The 26,754-nt window shown below is 50.1% G+C and overlaps 1 protein-coding gene across 1 annotated transcript in view; it reads right to left on the bottom strand.

The window, feature by feature from the left end:
• Positions 1-25,416, bottom strand: part of KHDRBS1 (KH RNA binding domain containing, signal transduction associated 1) — a 38,557-nt gene extending 13,141 nt beyond the window's left edge. Inside the window, 2 exon segments of the mRNA XM_038757921.1 lie at positions 630-754; positions 24,870-25,416. Of these exon segments, the coding sequence (XP_038613849.1) occupies positions 630-754; positions 24,870-25,332 (588 nt within the window). The 5' untranslated portion in view covers positions 25,333-25,416.
• Between the last annotated feature and the right edge of the window lie 1,338 nt (positions 25,417-26,754).

The following is a 26,754-nucleotide window of genomic DNA, read 5'->3' as shown; positions in this document are numbered from 1 at the left end:
ATCAAGGGCCATGGCCGTCGAGGGTGAAACAAAGCTCATCTCTTCCTTACCCTTTTAGGCATAGGCGAGATTACTTCCACCAAACATGCACCAGGTGTGTTGCCTGGCCACAGACAGATCTGTAATTAGGCTTTCCCTTTCCCTAAAAACATATGAAGCCATTTTGCTGCAATGCACCCAGGTTAGAAAATAAAATTAACGAAGCAAATGAAAAGGCACATCACTAGAAGAGGAACCAGGTTTCTGCCCCGGATTCATGCTAAATTAACTCTAAATTTATTTAGCTTTAATGACTTTAGGCTGGCTTTATTATGGGGAGCGGTTCTCCAGGGTTGTGGGCTGTTTTCCAAAACTTGGGAGCCTGAACAAACACCTGAAGAGGAATCTGCCGCCTGAGAGGGAAATGCTCAATCGTTTTCGGTTCTGGAACAGTTTTGTGCTTTTGGGGTGTCCCTCAGACATCCTAAATACCGGGACACTAGTGGATGGCCAGGGGAAAACTGCCAGGGGACTAGAAGTCAGGCCTCGGCCCCAGAGACCCATTTGCCGTGGGTTAAGCACCCACACAGATGATTTGGGGCTGAGATGAAAGCGAGTCTGCCAAGAGCACGGGCCAGGCTCTGCCTCACCTTTGGATATTGTTTGACAGGGATGAGAACCCGCTCCTTCAGTTTCATGTTCTTGTGAGAAAACAAGTCCAGGTAGTTCTCCTCGTCATCTTTCTTTGATTCCCCCTTCTGGATCTTCTCGATTTCTAGAATAAACACAGCAGAATTTATTTGCTTTGAATACTGCATCAGCCTCTTTGCCGGCCTCCCTGCTTCTTGCCTCGCCCAATCCAGGCCATACTTTTCTCTGCTGCCTGGATCATTTTTCTAAAACAACATTCAGTTCATGTTTCTCCTCTTCTCAAGAACCTTCAGTCACTGCCCATCCACCTCTTCGGCAAACAGAAAATCCTCACCATTGGCTTTACCTTGCTGCTTTCCTACTATGACCCAATCCATACACTTTACCCCTCTAATGTCAATCTATTCACTGTATCTCCATCTCATCTAGCTCTCCACTGACCCCTTGCCCAAATCCTCCCTCTGGCCTGGAACTCCCCCCTCCAAATGCAATACGTCACCACCCTCTGCTCCTTCAATACCTTAATGAAAAATCATCTCTTCGAAGAGACCTCCCCCAAATAAGTCCTCTTTTCCCCTATATTTCCTTGCCTATGCTCTTGGATCTGTTCTGTCTTCCCCTTTTAGACTGTGAGCCCACTGTTGGGTAGGGACTGTCTCTATATGTTGCCAAGCGCTTAGTACAGTGCTCTGCACATAGTAAGCGCTCAATAAATACGATTGATGATGATGTTCCCTTTAAGCATTTAATATTCACCTCACTCTCAGCCCCACAGCACTTCATAGTAATATCTGTCTCCCCATCTAGACCGTAAGCACCTTGTGAGCATGGAACCTGTCTACCAATTCTTCGGTATTCTACTCTTCCAAGCGCTTAATATGATGGTCTGCACATGGTAAAATGCTCAATAAATACTATTTACTGATCGATAAGTAACCAAAATCAAGTTCCTTCAGTCGCCTTAGTACCAAGGCAGCATATCCAGCCTTGAACATTGAGTGAGCAGAACAAAGGGCTGAAAGAAATGTGCCAGAACCAAGAAATTAACAAATATCCTGAAACGCAGCTAATTCGGTCAGACCTTGGAGAGCTGGTTTGCCACTTTCATCATTTCCCCCAACAATTAACAGTCCTGGATCACATTCTGTCCAAGCCAAATTGACCTGGAGCAAGAATGACATCTCAGAGTGAGCGCTTCCCACCTGAAAGCCCAGGAAAACAATCATTCCAACCCAGGCTTCCTGCTTCCAACTCTCACTACTTTTCACCTCCCGTCAGCCTCTTCGGGGGGGATATATTCCCACTGAGTCTCACGCCACCCCTTAGCTGGACAGTAAGGCTCCTGTCCTTGACCCACCACTCTCCCCACCATCAAAGCCTTATTAAAATCTCATCTCCTCCAGGAGGCCTTCCCAACTAAGCCTTCATTTCCCTATTCCCTCTCCCTTTTATCTCGCTCTTGCACTTGGGTTTGAACACTTTATTCACACCATCCTCAGTCCCATAGCACTTACGTACATATCTGTAATTTAATTTAATTTGTCTCCCCCTCTAGACTGTAAGCAGGGAACATGTCCACCCACTCTGTTATGCTGTACTCTTCCAAGCGTTTAGTACAGTGCTCTGCCCACGGTAAGTGCTTAATAAATCCCACTGATTGAAGGACTTGGCACCATCCTCCCTCTCCCCGCTAAAAGCAGTCGGGCTGTCCTCCTGTACTGGATCGAGTTGACGCGCTTCCCCAGAAACACGGGCAACTGGCCCTTTGATGATGCGGCAGCAGCCGACTCAAGAGGGGAGTGGCCAAGCAAGGACCGGCAATCGGCCATCTTCTCATGGACTTCTGGGCCGCCGGCAGGACTGACTTCCCATATCACTTTTATTTGGGGGCGGGGGAGGGCTGTTTTCCCCAACTGTTTCACTTTCGTGCACTTAGCACTTGTTTATAAGTAGCTTTTTGTTGGGCCAAATCCAACTGGGGAAGAGAGAAAAGCGAAACTTGGTGATTTCTACTCTAATTTTCACATGTCGCCAGTAGTTCCTACTCCTGCAAGGCTTCAGTCCTAGGAACTGAAGGCCTTTGTCTATTCGCCAGGCAGATTCGGAAAACACATTCAGCCCCCAGAATGCCTGATGACTCAGCCTATGACCTCTATTACTTTCTCAAGCTAGAATTTGTTTTAGTGTCTTTCTCCCCCACTATACTGCAGGATCCTCAAGGGAAAGAATTGTGTCTACTCATTCTTTTGTATTCTCTGACATTCTGCTGTGTTTAAGAGAAGCTGCATGGCTGCTTGGAAGGAGCACAGGCCTGGGAGACAGAGGGCCGTGGTTCTAACCCTGGCCTCCACCACTCACCTGCTGTGGTTCTTTGAGCAACTCACTTCACTTCTCTGTGCCTCAGTTCCCTCATCTGTAAAACGGGGGTTCTTCCTACTTAGACTGTGAGCCCAGGACTGTGTCTGACCTAAATAACCTGTATCTACCCCAGTGCTTGGCACATACGAAACGTTTAACAAATACCACCCATGTTATTATGATTATTCCAAAGGGCTTAAGTACAGTGCTCTGCACAGATTAGGGACTCAACTGTACCCTTCCCTAAAATAAAGTATACAGGTTAATCACCCAGAATAAAGAGCGACCACAGGGAGCCATCCCAGGCCAGTGGGCTTTGAGAGCTATCATGCTCCCCTTTCTCCCTAGTTTCTTTGTTGCCTTTCTGTCAGGCCCAGGAAAGGAAGTGGGAAAAATGCCACACAAATTTTGTAGTAATGAAGACTAGTATTTGGGTTCAGTGCCCTGTACGGTGGGGAGGAAGGGGAGGAGGAGAAGGAAGGGAAGGAAGGGAAGGAAAATGCCCATTTTCCCAGGACAAAGAGAGATGATTATGAGCCAGAAAGGGGCGGAGTTATACACCTGAACAGGACAGAGTCATTCCTCTTCAGCTCGGCTGCCCAGGCACTTAAAAGACCCCAAGTCAAAGCCTGAGCTGGTGCTCATTCCACTCTTCATGACTGAGCCCACTCTTTTAGACTGTGAACCCACTGTTGGGTAGGGACTGTCTCTATATATTGAAAATTGTACTTCCCAAGCGCTTAGTACAGTGCTCTGCACACAGTAAGATCTCAATAAATACGACTGATGATGATGACTTACCGTGAGCCCAGCCTATGAAAGGCTGTGACATTCAAATCAGAAAAGAAACCAGGATGTTCCATGAAGGAGGCCTCTGCTCCTGTCCTCCCCTTGAGGATCACTCCAGATTTCCCTCCCTTGACTCTACGGAAAGAGGGATCCGACGCAGTCCAGCTTCTGGAACTATTCAGCAATAGCAGCGGGAGGAGGTGGGAACAAATGGGGAAGCCTGAGTGGAGTGAGAGCAAGGAGAAGCCCAGGACCGCTCCCCAGCTACCACTGCCACTCCTGGGAGGTGGTTCCCTGGGGAACAGGTGGGATAAGGGAAAAGTTCGGAGGAAGGGGGGGCATTCAGACGGAAATCTGGGGCTGACCCCAACTGCACTGATGCAGTTGGGTAGCTGGGCAAAAATCCAGGATGGATTTGGCTTCACCACCTGGATGTTTGGCCAGGTTGATGATGAACTGGATATCCAGTCCAATTCCCATGTCCACTGACTGTCAGTGCCCACTTTCCCATGAAAGGAAACTGGTGTGAAAGAATTCTTCTTCAAAACCCTTTTGTCTTCTCCTCTCAAGAGACCAAACCTGGCATTCAGCTGTGCATCCCTGAAAGCTCATTCCTGAACACCGCTCCCTTCCCTCTGAATCCCACTATCAACAAACTCTCCCCATTGCCCCTCTCCACCACTCCCACCCTGCGCCCCAGGCTGATGCCGCCTCTTCCTTTCTCTCCCCTTTGGTAGCGAGCAGATGTGTAGACTTTCAATCGTGAGGAAACCCCGAGCTTGGGATGCAACAGGAAGAACGGGCCTCGGTTCAGGATCTGACCCTCCACCCAGCGCTCAGGGCAGTGCTTGGCACATAGTAAACACTTAGCAAATAAGTGCTTACTTTATAGCTTAATTTAACTTTTTATAACTATTACTTTATAACAACAAATAGTTATCATTATTCATATTTATAATACTGATTTTGACTTGAGACCCGGTTTTTCAGGAGCCCATTGTGTCCCAAGTCTGAGGACCACCTTTACTGAATCTGGAGAGGTAAAACTTGAAATTTCCATTGAATCTTCCCTTGAATTTGCATTCCCTCTCCCCATCCCAACCCAATCAAGCAAAGGCATTGACTGAGCCCTTACTCTGTACAGAGCACCATTCTGAGCACCTGGGAGAGGACAACAGAGTAAGTAGACACAATCTCTGTCCTCAAAGAGCTTACACGATCTAGCAGAAGAAAGAGAAATACTATAAAATAAATAAAAGGTAGGGAAACAGTCAAGTATAAATTCCAAATTTGACCCCTCCAGATTCAGTATGGATGACCCTCAGACTTGCGACACAATGGGCTCCTGAAAAACCATGTCTTCAGTTGAAAAGTTGCAAGTCGAAATCACTATTATAAATGGAGGGTTGGGTCCTGAACCCAGGTCAGACACCACATTTTTACAAAAATTACTCTGGGTTTCACACTCAATTGATTATAGAGGAGTGCCATCAGCTCCATTATGTTCATCCCAAATTAGGGCAGCCAACTTCACTGGATAAAAAATTGACAATTTGATCCTCCTGTTGATTCCACCTGGCCATCAGGTACACTTCCCCGATCCCTGCCCCACCAGCCTCTCCCCCTCCTTAAACTCCCTCATTTTCCTCCCCAGTAGTAAGAGTTTTTTTAATATTGTTTCCCCATGATTCTCTGCCCCTCTCTCTGACTGCTCCTGCCCCAAGACCTAGAATCACAAAGGAGATTAGTGTTGTAAAGTTGAAACAGATGCACTGCAAGGCTGGAACAGAACGTCAAGTTAGAAATCTTCCAAGCGCCACTTGTACTAACTCAAAAGGCCTAAATTCAGACTGCCCGTAATCAAAATAAAACCTGGCAGGGCACACATTGACAATAATCACTACTGCTCTCATGTTATGGTTAGCAATAAACTGAAATTAAGCTCTTTCCAGAGCAATATTTCCATCCCCAAGAACAAACTGTTTAATGACAAGCCATGTACGCCACACGGATGCAAGAACATCAAATCAGGCCATGTCGCATAACATGCTGTTGCTTTGGATAAACCTGCAGGAATATTTTCACATGGACAGGCTTCGGAGCAAATTTCTCTGATTGCAAGCAGTCTAGATAGATTGTGTGTGGGCAGCGTGAGTAATCCGTTAAGGTTAATCAAAAGATGCTTCCCATTTGGCCTCGATGTCTGTTACTTTTCTGTTTCTTTTTCGAGTAGTAGGCTTGGGGGAAACAGAACAAAGGAAGAAGCAGCATGCCTCCCACAATTACCTCCCTCTGATAAGAACACCTACAAAAGCACCGACGGGCAGGGGCTTTGAGGGTGGGACCACGGCACTCCTAGCTCTCCCGATAAGTTTGCTATGGCCAAAGAAACCTTTGTTACAACAATACCATAACTGGAAACAATCACAAAGCAGATGGGCTGTGGCGATACAGAGAAATCAGAGCTACCGGGTGATTGGACAGGGCTGATCAGGGAGAGTGCCGGTCTCCGGACAGAACAAAGACTGCCCTTTCCATTTTCATTTCAGCTCCGGAGGCCGAACGCAAATCTAATTGATTTTCCCAGCGAGGCATCACACTGCCCCTTCTCCATCCTTACTTGCCCTTCCCGAGGGGAATGCAGACAAGGCCACACGGTCACCCTTGCCAGGTCCCCAGTGGTGGTGGCGGAGACCCTCCCCATGACTCAGTTTTTTGGCCCCTGGCTTGCCGAGCGGATGCTGGGGTGGTTGGCTGCTGGGGTGGTCGGCGGCCCTTCCCTCAGGGTGATCCTAGACCTCTGGTCTGAGGGGGAGAGATCGGAGGGCTCCACATCCCTACCCTACAAAACAATCCTATGCCCCTGGAGGGGGTGAAGGAGGAGAGAGACCCACCCCAAGATAGTTTCTTGGCCCCTGGCTTGGAAAGTGGGTACTCAGGTGGTTGGCGACTTTTTCCCCAGGCATGAGGTTAGGCCTCCAGTAAGGGGGGAGGGGACACTGGGTGTGGGAGGTTGAAGTGAAAGGTCCTCAAGATGATCATCTACTTGAACTGGAATAGGAAACAGTGGGGAGATTGGCCCACTCAGGCCTTCAGAAACCTGCCACTGTTGGCAGAAACATTCCCTGCAGCGACTTGGCCGTTTGTTGGGGGTGAGGTGCCCCCGGTCGGCCCAGAACTTTTCTGTCTCAAACAGAACAGGCAGTTCGGGAGGGACAGGGGACAAGCCATTTCCCACTGCCACTAAGCTGAGAAGTAGGTGATCTAATGGAAAGAGAATGGGCTGGGAGTCAGAGGGCCTGGGTTCTAATGCCAGCTCTGTTGTGTGTCTGCAGTGTGTCCTTGGGTAAGTCACTTCACTTCTCTGTACCACAGTTACCTCATCTGTAAAATGGAAACTAAATCCTGCTTCCCCCCTGCTCAGACCATGACCCCTACGTGGGATAAGGACTGTATCCAACCTGATTAACTTGTATCGTCCCCAGGGTTTAGAATAGTGCTTGGCACATAGTTAGCATTTAACAAGTTCCATAGTTATCATTACCTCCTCCCCAGTGCATAACTTGTCTGCTCACGAAAGGCCAATAAAACAGTTCCGGGGGCCAGCTTCCTGCCTCCGCAGCAATGAACTCTTCTACCAGAGCAGGAAATCCAACACTACCCCGTCGAGCTTAAGATTCCAGGGCGGAAACCCCCCTCTGCCCAGGGGGAGCCAAGCTCCACTTACTGCTGGAACGTGATACAGTTCCAATCCCAGCGGCAGCAGGTCTGGATCACGACAATCCCAGCAACAGTGAATCTCTGGGCACAAGTGGAATCCAAGTCAGGGCTGTGGGGGTTTTACTTAGCTCCATCAGAAGCAGAGACGTGCAGGGAGCGGGAGGAGGGGAAGGTGAGAGCAGCAGGGAGGACCAGCTTGAAGGGAAAAAAAAAAATCAGAGGGGAGGTGGGAAGAGACGCAGATCTCATCTCACCCGGGACCATCGGCCCCTTCCCAGAATCCACTCCCAGGGGTTCAGGCTTTCCCCTTCTGTGTTCTTCAGTGGGACCAACCTTTGCATACCCGTGAAGTCCTCCAGACCGTAAGCTCACTGAGGACAGGGAAAGTGTCTACCAACTCATACTGCAGTCCCCCAAGTCCTTAGTACAGTGTGCTGCACGCAGTAAGCCCTCAATAAATACCACTGATTGATTAACTGACGGGCCCGTCCCTTCTGCCAACACCCTAGTCATACTCCATTCACTCTGTTCTATATTCACTGCTGGGTGGGGGAGCTCGAGAAACCCCGAGAAACCCAACGGCGGTCCAAATCTCAGACCTGCTGCGAGAGAACTGTCCGTCACCACTGATCAATCCCTGAACGCTCAGAGGTTGCCCGGCCATCGTGTGCCTCTTGCTCCTTTTCTGCTCCCTCTGTCACCACGTGTGTGACTGCCGCTGCTCCTGATAATGGCAATATTCCAAACCCCCAGGGACGCACGGTGCAAAAAGCGAGAGACCTGTCCACTCCCCCACAACCTACCCAAATCAGGCAACTGTGTGGAACCCAAAAGTCTGGTTCCCTAGGAGCCATGGGGCTTAACACTGCACAATTTATTTGCCTTGGCAACTGAAATCAAGTTCCCTCAGTCAGCTTAGTACTAAGGCACAAGTGGAATCCAAGTCAGGGCTGTGGGGGTTTTACTTAGTGCCATCAGGAGCAGAGACATGCAGGGAGCGGGAGAAGGGGAAGGTGAGAGCAGTGAGAAGCAGCGTGGCTCCGTGGAAAGAGCATGGGCTTTGAGGTCAGACGTCATGGGTTCAAATACCAGCTCTGCCAATCGTCAGCTGTGTGACTTTGGGCAAGTCATTTCACTTCTCTGAGCCTCAGTTACCCTATCTGTAAAATGGGGATTAAGACTGTGAGTCCCCCGTGGGACAACCTGATCACCTTGTAACCTCCCCAACGCTTAGAACAGTGCTTTGCACATAGTAAGCGCTCAATAAATGCTATTATTATTATTATTCTTATTAAGGCAGGACGGCCAGCTTTGAACGTATAGTGAACCAAACACGGAGCTGAAAATAGTGTGCCAAACGCAGAAAGTCAACGTATGCTCTGAAACACCACCGGTCCGAGCAGGACTCGGAGAATGGCCTGCCGCCTTAGCTGGGCAGTGAAGCGCCTGTCCTTGGCCCCATCCTCCCTCTCACGCCCAAAAGCAGCCTCGGCGTATCCTCTCACCCCACATCAGGGTCAGGCAGGTGCAGCCACCCCATGTTGGCCGACACGCCGCCCTAGGAGCTCCGGCAGCACACCCCCTCGATGACATAACAGCAGCCCTTCTAGTGGGGAGTGGCCAAGTGTGGCCCAGCCACGGACCATCCCGGTCACCTTCACAAGGGAGTGTGAAGTTTTTTTTTCCCCCACCTACCATTTCCCTTTCACGCACTCTGTTCAGATATACAAATAGGCTTTTGTTGGACCAAATCCAACTGCAGGGAGGAGATAAATTCTATGAAGCACCCAGGCAGGGGGAGGTGATTTCAACTCGACTTTTCTGATTTTTCCATAAGTACATGCTAGTTACAAGACTCTCTGGATCTTTGTCTATTTACTGAGCAGATTCAAAAGCGATTTTCAGTACATGGGGCATGATGCGCCCTCTTCGAAGGTTTGAACTACAAATAACAAAAACACTTCTGAACTGGGCCCTTCCAAATGTTACAACACAGGTGAATCCCTAAGACTTAAGAATTGTCTAATCAAAGCTCTTCTAGTCCATTGGGCATTAAGACTATAAACTGCTTCCAGTCTGGAACTTCTTTGTGGGCAGGGATCGGGTCTATTAACATTTTTAGACTGTGAGCCCACTGTTGGGTAGGGACTGTCTCTATATGTTGTCAATTTGTACTTCCCAAGCGCTTAGTACAGTGCTCTGCACATAGTAAGCGCTCAATACATACGATTGATGATGATGATGATGATTGTTGCATCGTCCTCTCATTCATACATTCATTCGGTCGTATTTACTGAACACTTACTGTTAGCAAAGCACTGTACTAAGCGCTTGGGAGAGTATAATACAACAATTAACAGACATTCCCTGCCCACGGTGAGCTTACAGTCTAGAGGGGGACTGTACAGTGTTCTGCACACAGGAAGAGCTCAGACATTCTACCCTTATCAGGGTTTTTTATGGTATTTGTTAAACACTTACTATGTGTCAGGCACTGTGCTAAGCACTGGGTAACTATAAGATAATCGGGTTGGACGGTCCATGTCCCACGTGGGGCTCACAGTCTTAATCCCCATTTTACAGATGAGGTAAATGAGCCACAGAGAAGTTGCCCAACGTCACAAAGCAAGCGACAGAGCCAGGATTAGAAACCAGGTCCTCTGAATCCCAGGCCCGTACTCTTTCTCCTAGGCCATGCTGCTTCTCATTTCTGGTAGTGGGAGAAAGAAATGTTGTTGGATAAATGACTAAAGGAGGATCCTGGATTTCAGCTGAGATGCGGCACTGCCCGAGGTGTGACTTCCCAGCATCCCTCTAACATTTCCCTTGTCCTCCCTGCTTTCAGTTTCTCAATCCCAACTCGCTCTGCGGAAAAAGTTTGGGTATTCATTCTCCTCATACGCCCCACCCAGAGCAACTGCACCGAGGAGAGCGTAGCTTCAGGGCTAGGAGACTGTCTTTGCTGTTTGGGATCTTGTCTAGGCAGATGATTTCGAATATAAGTCGTGCGTGACCCTGGCAGAACTGCAAGGAGTCAGGTGCTGTTCCTGTGGGGAGCTCAGGTCTCCTAGGCGCAGAGAAGGTTGGCCGACACCACAGCTCTGAAGACCTTCAGCTGGGTCTCGTGGAATGTGTCTGCTTATTATTGTACTGTGCTCTCCCAAGCACTTAGTACAGTGCTCTGCACACAGTAAGCGCTCAGTAAATATGACTGAATAAATGACACCACGCGGCTGCCGCACTCTGCTTAACTGTCTCCGAAAGGACGCGCTGGACTTGGTTTGACTTTCTCCTTCCTGGTCTGTCACTGTACCACTGGCTGGAGGTCTGCCTGGTAACAAAATTCCAAGAGGTTGTGTGAACTCTTTTCCTGATATGGATTTTCGGTTGTCCAGAAGGCTTCCCTGACACAGGCTGCTACATTACCTGTTTCCTTTAGATTTACCGTCAGCCCGCAACACCAGCCGGATTAAGCAAAGCGGTTTATGATCACGTGCATGTCGTCTTGAGTTTTTGCCTCTATGGTGCGGGCACCTGCAGAGAGTAATTCTTGAACGTCAATATCTACAACTCTGCAAGATGCTCCAAATCTGTTGACTGGGAAGAGCCGCCTCCGGCGGCAGACGCATCATCTAAAAAGTGCAACCAGGTTCTTTGTTGCATCTTCCAACTGCATATAGAATAAACTCAATAGGACCAGGCCTACTGCACACCCCTGCTTTACTTTTTTGGCTTTGGGGAATAGGCCGGACAGGGCGGCCACAAAATTGTATCAGAATCTCAGTGAACTCCTCAGAGCAGCCTAATTTACCACTCCACTAATTTCCTGAGTCTGGATTTACTGATGGTGTCAAATGCTTTGCGACGTTCTGTGGAAACCAAACAGAGGTCTCGGTACTGCTCCTTGTACTTCTGGCGTGTCTGACGTTCTGCAAAGATCACGTGTGCTGGGCCAGGCTGTCACGCGAACCATACCGCGGTTCCAGGAGCACTTGGCAAACGATATCCTTCAGGCATCTGTTCAAGATTACCTCAGCTAGGATCCCGCCGGCCACGGACAGTAACCGGATGCCCTGATAATTATCGTGATCCTCTCACCCTTCTTCCCGAAGACGGCGATACTGGGGGCATCTCCTTGGTGTTCCACAGGTTGAGCAAGAGCTTGTTCACGTGGTTTAAGCCATCAGGTCCAGGAGCTTTGCCATGCTTCACGGCTCTGACTGCCAAAGTGACTTTCTCCCTAGCTGGGAGCCCTGCCTTGTCTTCGCATGTTGGAATGTTTTCTATGTTCTGGAGGGCCTCACCTTCAATAGGAGGTGCACTGAAAAAAATACTGACTTGCTGTGCTACTTTCCCTCCTCGGGTCTACCGTTTAGCCACGTGGGGAGACGTAACATTTTCAGTGATATGTAGCTCTTGCTTTCCTGGCAGTCTTCGTGACCTCAAAACCTCTTCGGCTTTGTCATCCTCCACTAGTCACACATGATCTTTAACCTGATCTGCCTGTCACCGCGCTGGTTTGTCAGGCCCCGTTTCATCTGAATCCTGAGGTGCTGCAAGGTGTCATCGGCTCCCTAACTGCTCCGCTGCAGGTAGACTTTTTTAAAAATCTCTGAGCCAGTTACTTACTCCAAGCCAATTTTGGTGACTTTGGTCAGGCTCCAAGTCTGCACAGGTGCTTGGTAGACAGGGAGAAATGTTCACTCCTCATCCATCCTGAGGATTGTTGGTTGAGTGTCCTGATTGAACAGGGCTGTTGTAATATTGCTGTGGAGCTCAAAGTTGGGCTGTCTTGGTGGCTTGGAGGTCCCTTTCTGACGCAGTGGCTGTATCATCATCATCATCATCATCAATCGTATTTATTGAGCGCTTACTGTGAGCTCGCAGCAGGTCAGACAACGGCCTGATGGACATTTGGCACCTTGTATGGCCGATGTGATGTGTTCACCTTCGAAGTCCCTCTGCCACACGATGATATTGTCAGTGAAATGCCAATTCTTTGACTCATCCAGGGTGTTGTTCTTTCATTTAGCAGGTGGAATACAGGGCTTGGCAGTGATGGACTGGCCCGGATCAGAGGGGCAATTTGCAGCTTCCTGCCACCAGTGGCGGGCCATGTGACAAACAAAGCCACAATAGGAAACCCATTTACATGGTCTGCCTGTCACTCTCGGAAGGGCCAGCTCAGCGGGGTCCGGCCAATTTGGGTCAAAGTGGGAGACAAAGGGGAGAGGAGAAGGAGGAACAAAGAAGCAGTCACGGACCCACTGTTCTCTGCCTCACTGCTCTGAAACTGAGCAAGCTTGCATTACGACCTTGGGATCACCCAAGTCATGTTGTTGGGCCTGCCACGAGGGGTTAAAATGTGGGCATTGCTAACTTTAAAGTGTGTAGGTTATACTAAGAACCAGCACCAGACTAGGGGTTCATTAGGGGTTAAGGGAGAATTTTATTGCCTATATTACTGATTTTGATCTGTTGCTTTGCATCCAGCTAAGCGGGATTTAAGATTTGACCTTGGGTATCTATTTCTACAGTAAATATTTCTAACTCCTTTACATAGGGGAAACCTTGCTATTGTTGTGGGGAGGGAGTTGAGCCAATTAGCTGTTTTCCCTGACAGTTGCTGAGTCCCTAGGGTGCCAACCAGCACTGCAAAACCCCTAAAACTTCCTGTACCCCTTGGGGGAATCTATCTTATCCATTCACAGGATGGTGGTGGCAAATTACCTAGACCACCTCAGGTCTCACTAGCAGTAGGAGCTATTTAGGAGCAGATAACGAAGGGAAAGCGATCCAAGAGATGGTTCAGATTTGAGGCAGGGTAGGAGGGTGAGGAGAGGCTTTGCTGGCATTGCCAGTCTGACACAGAGCAGGTAACAAGTGGGAGCGGTTGGACCCCAACCCATGCCACAATCGTGAAAAGCCGCCTAAGTCCCAGAGTCAAACCCAGGGCAAATTCCTCTCTAAAGTAGCGGGGAAATCTCGCTGATGCAGTCACTTGGCAAAAGTAGGCTGTTGCTTTTGGGTCTGCCACTCCTGTGTGGCTCAATGACTTTCTTCCGAGTGTGGGCAATGTTACCAGCTCATGCGTTAAAACTGCTCAATATGATGATTTTATCTAACGATGGCATTCCTGTGGTGAGTTTTTCCACAGCTTTGTAGAAATGTTCTTTTCTTTGTTGCGGTTCATCAGTTTGGAGGCATATGTGCTCATGACAGTGGCAAAGCGCTTTCGTTTTAGGAGCAGGCAGGGCATCGGCTGGTCACATATTTCTGGGCAGACTTGGAAGGCCTAGAGAGTGCAGCTCCAACCCGCTGGCCGTTATTCTGAAGAGAGAAAGCCTCTCCAAACAAACTTGTATCCAGTGCCTCTCCCCGTGAGCCGTTCTCTAACTGGTAGTCTTGTTTCGCTTGGAACTACCAAAGCGTCACCAAATCAGGCCAGTTTGTATGCAAGTAGAGCTTCTTCCGGGCCACTGGCTGTTCCGTCGTCATGTAGCATCCTGGCATTGCATGATGCGATGGTTTTCTTCGTGCAGATTTCTGCACTCAAGGTGTACAGCTCTACTGTTCGGTGCAGTTTTGTTTGGGTGGGGCAGGATTGTTTGAGAGAGACCACTTCGAGCACCCTTCCCCACTGGGGGTAAGCAGTGCATCTCTACTCTGGGATTGGCTCTGAGCTACCTCTCCGGTGGCCAGAAAACGGAGATCCTGAATTTCTTACTTTCGCAAGCGTTAGTGGTGCGTGCTGTTATGAGAATCCCACCGCCAACAGGACTTAACAGTGTTAACTTGAGTTATCCATGTTCCCTCACCCACTCTCCTCGTAGCTAGCAGCGTGGCAGGCAAGACAGCTGGTTGGCCACGGCCATGGCCCAGCACCTTCTCTGGGCCAGTTCACGGGGGCAGGCCCTGCTTCGCCCTCATCCGATCCAGACACCATTGATACGCCCACATCCGCCTTGGGAAATCTGTGCCCCCAACTGGTCTGTGGGGCTTGTGGTTTGATTCTATTTATTTTATTTTGTTAATATGTTTTGTTTTGTTGTCTCTCTCTCCCTTCTAGACTGTGAGCCCACTGTTGGGTAGAGACCGTCTCTGTATGTTGCCAACTTGTACTTCCCAAGTGCTTAGTACAGTGCTCTGCACATAGTAAGCGCTCAATAAATATGACAATGACTGAATGAATGTACAAAGAACTGGAGACCAATGGGGATTGAATGAGGAAATGCCAGTTACATACCGTGAAGGAATGGACTGGAAAAGGGTAAAAATGTACACCCATCCTACTCCACATTAGCCAGAAGGCTGTCAGCAGTGGGCCACACTTCCCCCAGAAATCCCCTCTTACCACGGCCAAGCCAGCGGAGGATCAAGGAAATAAGGCAAACCAAGAGACACAAATGACAGACTTACCTTGCTTGTTGCCCTCCTGCTGCCTAGATCTAAGTCTCTGGAGAACTACGCATGACAGATCCAAGTCCTACAGTCTAGACAGTGTATGTGAACCCATTATTTAGTAAAAAGGAAACTGGATTTAAAAAAAAAAAATCTCCTTCAGCAAACATTTTGCCCTATAGTTTCAAAAGATCAAATCTGGCACTCAGTTCTGAAACTCATCCCTCACCACCACCTCCTAAGCGTTTCAATAGTCACCCCTCCCTCAGCACTTAGGCACAAAAACACCCTGGAATTTATTTTGAGGTCTGTATCTTCCTCTAAGCTGTAACCTACTTGTGGGCAGGGAACACCTCCACCACTCTATTGTACTGTATTCCCCCAAACGTTTAGTACAATGCTCTACACCCAGTAAGTCCTCGACAAACAGCACTGATTGATTTGCTCTGAACCCCACTGGCAACAAACTCAACCCACGGTCCCCCCTCCACCACTTCCACTCCGGGCCCCGGGGGGACCGATGCCGCCTCTTCCTCTCCCTCCTTTGGCAGAGAGCGGCTGTGCGGAGCTTCAATTGTGGAGGGGCTTTGAACAGCTGTGGGCTAGGCTCCTCAACTACCCAAGGCTTGAGCAGTGCCAGAGATGAAAGCTTGGACCAACATGAATGAAAGATCCGTCTATGATTCTCTGGGTTATTTTGGGCCCCTTAGCCACCTCTCTTATCGGCCCCTTCACCGAGGAGTGAGTGAAGCCTGTTTCAAAGTTGGGAATGCTGGGTTCCAGTTCCAGGGTGGCCCCTGGTCTTCTGTGAGACCTTGGGCACGTGCTTTCATCTCTCTGGGGCCATGTTTCCCCAGGGGCAAAATGGGGATAAATAATACCTGCTTCTCCTTCCTCATACAAATGCTGGGTGGATAGAATGAGCTCCCTCGTGAAAGCACTTAACAGAAAGATTAATGCTCTTAAAATTCAGGGTATCTTATTCTCATTATTAATATTACAGAGAATTAAGGTTATCGACGGCTTCCATGTATCTTTGCAAGGCCCTCCCTCATTCAAAAATTAAGAGTTGGTTTTGTAATGATGTGAAAAGTGCCTACGGAGAGGTTCTCCGGGACTCCTGTTTGCAGACAAATGTGGAGGTGGGGTTTCCTTGCCAGCTCATCCAATGTCCCTTGCAGACCCTGGAGTCTTCAGATGTCTGCCTGGACTAGAGGAAGGCTGAGGTGTGGATGCAGATGGGGAGCAAATATGGCAGGAAGAGGAGGGCAAATCATTTGGCCGACTGACAACACCAGGCTTAAGAGTGCATTTCCCCTGTGAAACTGCACCTCATGACTTTATATCGGCAAACCCAAATTAAAGAGCTTAGCGCTTTTGCTCAGGGCACATAAAGTCTGTTTTCGGGACAGTGCAGCGCTAAGAGAGCTACCACTTTCAACTTGAGAAAACAGAACCGGAAAATGCGTGAGTTATGAACTAAGGATTGAGGGTCTAGGTAAGTTGGAAGCTCGAGGGTCTCAGCTAGCTACACAGAATACCATGACGTCAGGTCGGCTGACAGTCCCCAAAGTTATTGGCTGGGACTGTCCAACCTGGTTGGCTTGAATCTACCCCAGCTCTTAGTACAGTGCCAGGCACATAGTAGGTGCTTAACAAATACCACTAAAAAAAGAAAATCGGCTGGGCCAAGGACAAACCCAGCAGGGTTGGTAGGTCTCAGAATTGGCCCCAGTGCACTTAAGAACCCGGTGGGGAGGGAGATGGGGTGATCACTTACACACGCACAACGCACTGAAACATGTGAGGAGGCTGCCTTCTTCCTCCTGGACAGCAAGTTCCAGCATTTTCGACGCTGCCTGGCAGGGTTGCCTTTCCACCCGACTCCCCCCTGCTCCCAGGCGGCCTTGGATGCCATTCTCTTTGTGCTCCAGCTGGGATTCTTGGAACTTCAGTTCAGGCAGAACTCTACAGTGTGGGTCCCAAGCCAAGAAACATCATTACAAAAAATGTACATCCCCTGCACTGGTTCTGTACTACTTCCCAGCTGCTCATACTTTGTGACAACAGATGCATTTATGCTAAAAGACGCTGAAGAGAAACGAGGAAGACTCTGCAGGATGATCGTTAGGGATGCCTTATGATTTTTTTAAATTATCATCATCAATCATATTTATTGAGCGCTTACTATGTGCAGAGCACTGTACTAAGTGCTTGGGAAATACAAATTGGCAACATATAGAGACAGTCCCTACCCAACAGTGGGCTCACAGTCTAAAATTATCTATCTAATCGGCTGGTTTAGCTGTCGCCTTTCAACACACACATTTCAAATTCCCTTACGCCTTTAAATATACCCTGCAATATTAAATGAACAGATCTGAAAGCTAAGTTTATCCAATGAAGAGACACCATTGAAGACAGAGAAAAAGATAACCAGTAAAAACGAAAGTGCTAAATATTTAGCATATATAATTCTTGTGGTCATTTGAAATCCCCCTTCCATCATTTAAGAATGTCCAGCTAAAATACAGACTTCTTTCTTCCTAGCCAATGAAAGATTTGAAATGAGCAGCAGCCAGGTCCTGCAAAACCAGCACTGACTTTCCACCATCTGTTCTTCCCAAAACTCCAGGAAAGGGTTAAAGCCTGGACACAAAAAGGCGGGGGGGCGGAGGGCTCCCCTAAGCAGACCCTTTGAGAAAATTTCAAGCTCAATAACGTACTTAGTTCCTGTACAAATACTTTGGGAGGCAAAAGTTAACAGGCCACTCCCCGGCTGTTTGGAAGGGTTACAGTGCCCCACACCAGGGAGCAAAAGCAAATTTTAGGTGCAATTCAATGTAGACGTCAAGTTTCTCTAAATGTTCAAAATAAAATCTGGCACTGACTAAAAGCTGTTGGTATGTTGCTGTGCGTAGCAATAAATTTTGACATTAAACTCTTTCCAGAGCAACATTTACCATTCCAAATGAAAACAAGTGTTTAGTGAAAATTCTGTATACCACACAGACGCGAGAACATCAAGCGGCAGCCCGTCGCTTAACACGCTGCAGCTCCAGGTAAATCTTCAGGAACATTTTCACATGGATGGGCTTCGGAGCAAATTTTCCTGATAGTCCAGATAGATTGTGTGGGGGCAGCATACGCGATATGCTATGGTTAATCAAAAGGTGCTTCCCACTCGGCATCAAGGCCTTTTCTTTTCTAAGTAAAAGCTCCTTACTAGGCTTGGGGGAAACGGAACAAAGGAAGAAGCAGCATGCTTCCCACTATTATCTCCCTCTGATAGGAACCCCGCCAAAAGCAACGACGGGGGCTTGGCTGGTGGGGCCTTGGCACTTTCAGCTCTCTCCGATAAGTTTGCGATCCCCCAAAAAACCTTTGTTACAACACTAGCATGACTGGAAGCCAGCACAAAGCAGATGGGTTGTGGCGATACAGAGAAATCAGAGCTACCAGGTGATTGGACAGGGCTGATGAGGGAGCGCGTGCGGGTCTCCAGACAGAACAAAGACTGCCATTTCCATTCTCCGTTCAGCTCCAAAGGCAGAACACAAATTCGACTAATTGCTTTTCCCCAGAGGCATCACAACGCTCCTCTCCATCCTGACTCCCAAGACCACCTGGCTACCCTGCCCTCCACCTCCACCCGGCTCACAGCTCTTCTGGAGACATTTCTTCTCTGATCGCGTCAAGCTAATAATAAAGTTCCGGAGCGCCAACTTTCTTCCTCCGCAGCAATGAACCATTTTACTGGAGAATGAAATCCAACACGGCACCCTCCAGCCCCAAATCCCCCTGCCCCGGGGCAGCCAAGCTCCAGTTACTGCTCAATGTGTCCCACAACCGAGACCCAAGACGAGCCATTAAAGACCTTTTCCAGACCAGCCTTTAATACGGATCCCCTATTGGGATGGCGACCCAAAGCGAACCCAATTTGGCTTCCAGGGCAGGGGCCAACGAAAGCCCTGAAAGGGGGCCGTGACTGCATGGCTGTGACTGCATTCAATCACTCATTTATTCACATTTGCTGAGTGCTTACTGAGTGCAGACCACTGTACTAAGCGCTTGGAAAGTACAGTACAATAAAGAGAGACGATCCCCACCCATCTGTCCCGAGTCGCCTCATCTGCTGTGGGCTTTGAAAGCTTGGCCCAGGGAAGCCAGTGAGAGAGGAAGAGAAGGAAGGGGAGGTGAACCAGCTCCATCTCCCTCTTCGCACCCTCGGATGGAAGACACCCGACTGAGCCCCCTTTTTCCTCTCCTCCTCCCCATCCAGGGATAGGGCGGGGTGCCCTACCTCCTTCCCCTCCCCACAGCACTTATATATCATCATCAATTGTATTTATTGAGCGTTTACTGTGTGCAGAGCACTGTACTAACCGCTTCAGAAGTACAAGTTGGCAACATATAGAGACAGTCCCTACCCAACAGTGGGCTCACAGTCTAAAAGGGGCATATATATATATATATATATATATATTTGTGCAGATTTATTACTCTATTTTACTTGTACATATTTACTCTTCTATTTATTTTGTTAATGATGTGCATCTAGCTTTATTTCTATTTATTCTGATAACTTGACACCTGTACACATGCTTTGTTTTGTTGTCTGTCTCCCCCTTCTAGACTGTGAGCCCGTTGTTGGGTAGGAACCACCTCTATATGTTGCCGACATACTTCCCAAGCGCCTAGCGCAGTGCTCTGCACACAGCAGGCGCTCAATAAATACGACTGAATGAATGCGACCTGCCCCGGACCACCCCGCCCCCTCCGTCCTTAAATGCCTTTCTCCTGGAAGGCCACAGTTGCTTTGGAAGGGGTCGGGGGAAGCGGTGTCTCTTTGGGGGCCGCCGCAGAGGAACAGCACCGCCGAGACCCGGTCCTCGAAAATAACAACAATGATGGTATTTGTTAAGCGCTTACTGTGTGCAAAGCACCGTTCTAAGCGCTGGGGAGGATACAAGGTGATCAGGTTGTCCCACGTGGGGCTCACAGTCTTCATCCCATTTTACAGACGAGGTAACCGAGGCCCAGAGAAGCTAAGTGACTTGCCCAAGGCCACATGGCTGACGACTGGCGAAGCCGGGATTTGAACCTCCGACTCCCAAGCCCGGGCTCTTCCCACTGAACGACGCGGCTTCTCCAGGGCAGCTACTAGACGACCCCTCCTCGCCATTCGGGGCACCCCCCGACGGCTCCTCATTCATTCAATCGTATTTACTGAGCGCTTACTGCGTGCAGAGCACTGCGCTAGGCACTTGGGAAGCCCAAGTTGGCAACATAGAGAGACGTTGCCCCAACGACAAGAGAAGCAGCGTGGCTCAGCGGAAAGAGCCCGGGCTTTGGAGTCAGAGGTCATGGGTTCAAATCCCAGCTCCGCCAATCGTCAGCTGGGTGACTTTGGGCAAGTCACTTCACTCCTCTGGGCCTCAGTTCCCTCGTCTGTAAAATGGGGATGAAGACTGTGAGCTCCCAGTGGGACAACCTGATCACCTTGTAACCTCCCCAGCGCTTAGAACAGTGTACATAGTGCACATGTAAGCGCTTAATAAATGCCGTCATTATTATTTATTATTTTATTAGCAACGGGCTCGCCGTCCTCATTCATTCAACCGTATTTATTGAGCGCTTACTGTGTGCAGAGCACTGTACTAAGCGCTTGGGAAGTACAAGTTGGCAACATATAGAGACGGTCCCTACCCAACAGTGGGCTCACAGTCTAGAAGGGGGAGACAGAGAACAAAACAAAACATGTTAACAAAATAAAATAAATAGAATAAATATGTACAAGTAAAATAAACAGAGTAATAAATACATACAAACATCTATACATATATACAGGTGCTGTGGGGAAGGGAAGGAGGTAAGGCAGGGGGGATGGGGAGGGGGAGAGGAAGGAGGGGGCTCAGTCTGGGAAGGCCTCCTGGAGGAGGTGAGCTCTCAGTAGGGCCTTGATGTCTGCTGTGTGACCTTGGGTAAGTCCCTTAACTTCTCTGAGCCTCAGTCACCTCATCTGTAAAATGGGGATTAAGACTGTGAGCCCCACGTGGGACAACCTCATTATCTTGTTTCCCGTCCCCAGCGCTTGGAACAGTGCTTTGCACATAGTAAGCGCTTAACAAATGCCATCATTATTATGTACAAATAAAACAAATAGAGTAATAAATGCATACAAACATATACATATATACAAGTGCTGTGGGGAGAGGAAGGAGGTAAGGCGGGGGCTCAGTCTGGGAAGGCCTCCTGGAGGAGGTGAGCTCTCAGTAGGGCCTTGATGTCTGCTGTGTGGCCTTGGGTAAGTCACTTAACTTCTCTGAGCCTCAGTTCCCTCATCTGTAAAATGGGGATTAAGACTGTAAGCCCCACGTGGCTTACACGTAAGCACCTCATTACCTTGTTTCCCTTCCCCAGCGCTTGGAACAGTACTTTGCACATAGTAAGCGCTTAATCAATCAATCGTATTTACTGAGCGCTTACTGTGTGCAGAGCACTGTACTAAGCGCTTGGGAAGTACAAGCTGGCAACATATAGAGATGGTCCCTACCCAACAGTGGGCTCACAGTCTAGAAGAACAAATGCCATCGTTACTATTACTATTATGTACAAATAAAATAGAGTAATAAATGAGTACAAACATATATACAGGTACCGTGGGATGGGCAGGGGGAAAGGAAAGACCACCTCCTCCAGGAGGCCTTCCCAGACTGAGCCCCCTCCTTCCTCTCCCCCCTCCATCCCCCCCCCGCCTTACCTCCTTCCCTTCCCCACAGCCCCTGTATGTTTGTACGTATTTATTACTCTATTTATCTTGTACATATCTACTCTATTTTATTTAGTTAATATGTTTTGTTGATGGCATTTATTAAGCGCTTACTATGTGCAAAGCATTGTTCTAAGCACTGGGGAGGTTACAAGGTGATCAGGTTGTCCTACGGGGAGCTCATAGTCTTCATCTTCCTTCCTCTCCCCTTCGTCCCCCTCTCCATCTCCCCATCTTACCTCCTTCCCTTCCCCACAGCACCTGAATATATGTATATGTTTGTAGATATTTATTACTCTATTTACTTATTTATCTTACTCGCGCATATCTATTCTATTTATTTTATTTTGTTAGTATGTTTGGTTTTGTTCTGTCTCCCCCTTCTAGACTGTGAGCCCGCTGTTAGGTAGGGACTGTCTCTATGTGTTGCCGACTTGTACTTCCCAAGCGCTTAGTACAGTGCTCTGCACACAGTAAGTGCTCAATAAATACGATTGATTGATTGATCCCCATTTTACAGATGAGGGAACTGAGGCCCAGAGAATAATAATGATGGCATTTATTAAGCGCTTACTATGTGCAAAGCCCTGTTCTAAGCACTGGGGAGGTTACAAGGAGATCAGGCTGTCCCACAGGGTGCTCACAGTCTTAATCCCCATTTTACAGATGAGGGAACTGAGGCCCAGAGAAGTGAAGTGACTTGCCCAAAGTCCCAGAGCTGACAATTGGCAGAGCTGGGATTCGAACCCATGACCCATGACTCCAAAACCCAGGCTCTTTCCATTGAGCCACGCTGCTTCTCTAAGAGAAGTGAAGTGACTTGCCCAAAGTCACACAGCTGACAAGTGGCAGAGCCGGGATTTGAACCCACGACCTCTGACTCCAAAGCCCGGGCTTTTTTTTTTAGACTGTGAGCCCACTGTTGGGTAGGGACCGTCTCTATATGTTGCCAACTTGGACTTCCCAAGTGCTCGGTACAGTGCTCTGCACACAGTAAGCGCTCAATAAATACGATTGATTGATTCATCCCCATTTTACAGGTAAGGGAACTGAGGCCCAGAGAAGTGAAGCGACTTGCCCAAAGCCACACAGCTGGCAAGTAGCAGGGCCGGGATTTGAACTCACAACCTCTGACTCAATCAATCAACCGTATTTATTGAGCGCTTACTGTGTGCAGAGCACTGTACTAAGCGCTTGGGAAGTCCAAGTTGGCACCATCTAGAGACGGTCCCTATCCAACAGTGGGCTCACAGTCTAGAAGGGGGAAACAGAGAACAAAACCAAACATACTAACAAAGTAAAATAAATAGAATAGATATATATAAGTAAAATAGAGTAATAAATACGTTCAAACATCTATACATATATACAGGTGCTGTGGGGAAGGGAAGGAGGTAAGATGAGGGGGATGGAGAGGGGGAGAGGAAGGAAGGGGCTCAGTGTGGGAAGGCCTCCTGGAGGAGGTGAGCTCTCAGTAGGGACTTGAAGGGACTCCAAAGCCCGGGCTCTTTCCGCTGAGCCACGCTGCTGTTGAATGAATGAATGAATGAATGAAGACTAGATACATACAAGTAAAATAAATAGAGTAATAAATAAGTGCAAACATATATACAGGTGCTGTGGGGAAGGGAAGGAGGTAAGATGAGGGGGATGGAGAGGGGGACGAGAAGGGGCTCAGTGTGGGAAGGCCTCCTGGAGGAGGTGAGCTCTCAGTAGGGCCTTGAAGGGACTCCAAAGCCCGGGCTCTTTCCGCCGAGCCACGCTGCTTCTTGAATGAATGAGTGAATGAGGACTAGATACATACAAGTAAAATAAATAGAGTAATAAACATGTGCAAATATATATACAGGTGCTGTGGGGAAGGGAAGGCGGTAAGATGAGGGGGATGGAGAGGGGGACGAGAAAGGGCTCAGTGTGGGAAGGCCTCCTGGAGGAGGTGAGCTCTCAGTAGGGCCTCTTTCCGCCGAGCCACGCTGCTTCTTGAATGAATGAATGAAGAATAGATACATACAAGTAAAATAAATAGAGTAATAAATAAGTGCAAACATATATACAGGTGCTGTGGGGAAGGGAAGGAGGTAAGATGAGGGGGATGGAGAGGGGGACGAGAAGGGGCTCAGTGTGGGAAGGCCTCCTGGAGGAGGTGAGCTCTCAGTAGGGCCTTGAAGGGACTCCAAAGCCCGGGCTCTTTCCGCCGAGCCACGCTGCTTCTTGAATGAGTGAATGAAGACTAGATACATACAAGTACAATAAATAGAGTAATAAATATGTGCAAACATATATACAGGTGTTGTGGGGAAGGGAAGGCGGTAAGATGAGGGGGATGAGAAGGGGCTCAGTCTGGGAAGGCCTCCTGGAGGAGGTGAGCTCTCAGTAGGGCCCTGAAGGGACTAAAAGGCCCGGGCTCTTTCCGCCAGAGCCACGCTGCTTCTTGAATGAATAGATACATACAAGTAAAATAAATAGAGTAATAAACATGTGCAAACATATATACAGGTGCTGTGGGGAAGGGAAGGCGGTAAGATGAGGGGAATGGAGAGGGGGACGAGGGGGAGAGGAAGGAAGGGAAGGCTGAGTGTGGGACGGCCTCCTGGAGGAGGTGAGCTCTCAGTAGGGCCTTGAAGGGACTCCAAAGCCCGGGCTCTTTCCGCCGAGCCACGCTGCTTCTTGAATGAGTGAATGAATGAAGAATAGATACATACAAGTAAAATAAATAGAGTAATAAACATGTGCAAACATCTATACAGGTGCTGTGGGGAAGGGAAGGCGGTAAGATGGGGGGATGGAGAGGGGGACGAGAAGGGGCTCAGTGTGGGAAGGCCTCCTGGAGGAGGTGAGCTCTCAGGAGGGCCTCTTTCCGCCGAGCCACGCTGCTTCTTGAATGAATGAATGAAGAATAGATACATACAAGTAAAATAAATAGAGCAGTAAATATGTGCAAACATATATACAAGTGCTGTGGGGAAGGGAAGGAGGTAAGATGAGGGGAATGGAGAGGGGGACGAGAAGGGGCTCAATCTGGGAAGGCCTCCTGGAAGAGGTGAGCTCTCAGTAGGGCCTTGAAGGGACTCCAAAGCCCGGGCTCTTTCCGCCGAGCCACGCTGCTGAATGAATGAATGACTGACTGACTGACTGACTGAATGCCGACGGGACGGGGTGGGGGAGGGGAAAGGCGGGAGCGGGCGGGGCCCCCGGTTACCTGCGGCCAGCAGCTGCATGGCGTGCGTGAAGGACGGGTCCAGCGAGTCCTTCTCGGCCATGAGCTCGGGCAGGTACTTGTTCTCGGACTCCATCCTGGCGGCGGCGGCGGCGGCGGCCGTGGCGGAGGGCGGCAGCAGCGGGGTCGGGGCCGGGGCCGCGGCGGGGCCCACCCCCGCGTCCGGCCCGGGCGGCGGCGGCGGCAGGAGGGGCGGCGGCTGCGGGCCGGGCGCCGCGCCGCGGGCTCCTCCTCCTCCGCCGCCGCCCCGGGGGCCTCCCACACCGCCCCCGCCGCCGCCCCGGGGCCGGGGAGGGGGCGGCGGCGGCGGCTGCCGGGGCGGCGCCTGCCTCGGCAGCGGCGGCGGCGGCGGCGGCGGCGGCGGCGAGTGCACGACGGCCGGATCCTTGGCGCCGCGGCCCGGGGCCCGGCCCAGTCGCGAGGCGGGGTCGTCCCGGCGCTTCATCGGGGCGGCGGGCCTGACGACCACCGGGAGGACGCAGCGACGGCGGCACGGCGACCCCACGGTCCGCTGAGGCGAGAGCGGGGGCCCGGAAATGGCGCGCCAACCCGCGCCTGCGCAGTCCCGCCCGCCGCCCAGGACAAAGTCCCCACGGCGCCTGCGCCGAACCGCCGCCGCCGCCGTACTCGCCCCCCTCCCTCCGTCGGGAAAGGAGCCCCAGCGCGCCGCGCCGTTGCGGGAGGGGGGCGCATGCGCGGCTCCCCGCCCCCCCCCCCCGGCCGCCTTCCCGTCCCCGCGCACGCGCCGCTCCATGGGGCTCCCGCCTCTCTCGCCCCACGTGACCCTCCTGGGGCGGCTCGCGGGGCCGTGGAATGTCTTTGTCTGCGCGCGGCCCCGCCCCCGCCGGGGACGAACAAAAGGCGAGGCCCGGCCCGACCGAGGGGGCGCCCCCTACGGGCAATAGGGCTTCGCGCGCAGTAAGCGCCCCCCGCGTGCCCATTCATTCATTCATTCAATCGTACTTATTGGGCGCTTACTGTGTGCAGAGCACTGGACTGAGCGCTTGGGAAGCACAAGTTGGCAACACATCGTTGGGATGAACAAAAGGAGAGGCCCGGTCGAGGGGGCGCCCCCTACGGGCTATAGGGCTTCGCGCACAGTAAGCGCACCCCACGTGCGCATTCATTCATTCATTCAATCGTATTTATTGAGCGCTTACTGTGTGCAGAACACTGTATTAAGCGCTTGGGAAGCACAAGTTGGCAACACATTGTTGGGATGAACAAAAGGAGAGGCCCGGCCCCGTCGAGGGGGCGCCTCCTAAGGGCTATAGGGCTTCGTGGACAGTAAGCGCCCCCCCCCCCCGATATTCATTCATTCATTCATTCATTCAGTCAGTCGTATTTATTGAGCACTTACTGTGTGGAGGGCACTGGACTAAGCGCTTGGGAAGTGCAAGTTGGCAACACACTGTTGGGATGAACAAAAGGAGAGGCCCGGCCGAGGGGGTGCCTCCTACGGGCTATAGGGCTTTGCGCACAGTAAGCGCCCCCCCCCAGATATTCATTCATTCATTCATTCATTCACCCCCCGATATTCATTCATTCATTCATTCATTCAGTCGTATTTATTGAGCGCTTACTGTGTGCAGAGCACTGGACTAAGCGCTTGGGAAGTACAAGTTGGCAACACATTGTTGGGATGAACAAAAGGAGAGGCCCGGCCGAGGGGGTGCCTCCTACGGGCTATAGGGCTTTGAGCACAGTAAGTGCCCCCCCCCCGGATATTCATTCATTCATTCATTCAGTCAGTCGTATTTATTGAGCGCTTACTGTGTGCAGAGCACTGGACTAAGCGCTTGGGAAGTACAAGTTGGCAACACATCGTTGGGATGAACAAAAGGAGAGGCCCGGCCGAGGGGGTGCC

Source organism: Tachyglossus aculeatus, chromosome 16 (genome assembly GCF_015852505.1).
Source record: "Tachyglossus aculeatus isolate mTacAcu1 chromosome 16, mTacAcu1.pri, whole genome shotgun sequence".
NCBI classification, from domain to species: Eukaryota; Metazoa; Chordata; class Mammalia; order Monotremata; family Tachyglossidae; genus Tachyglossus; species Tachyglossus aculeatus.
The sequence above is the reverse complement of the archived record's forward strand: the minus strand, read 5'-3'. Positions and strand labels throughout refer to the sequence as shown.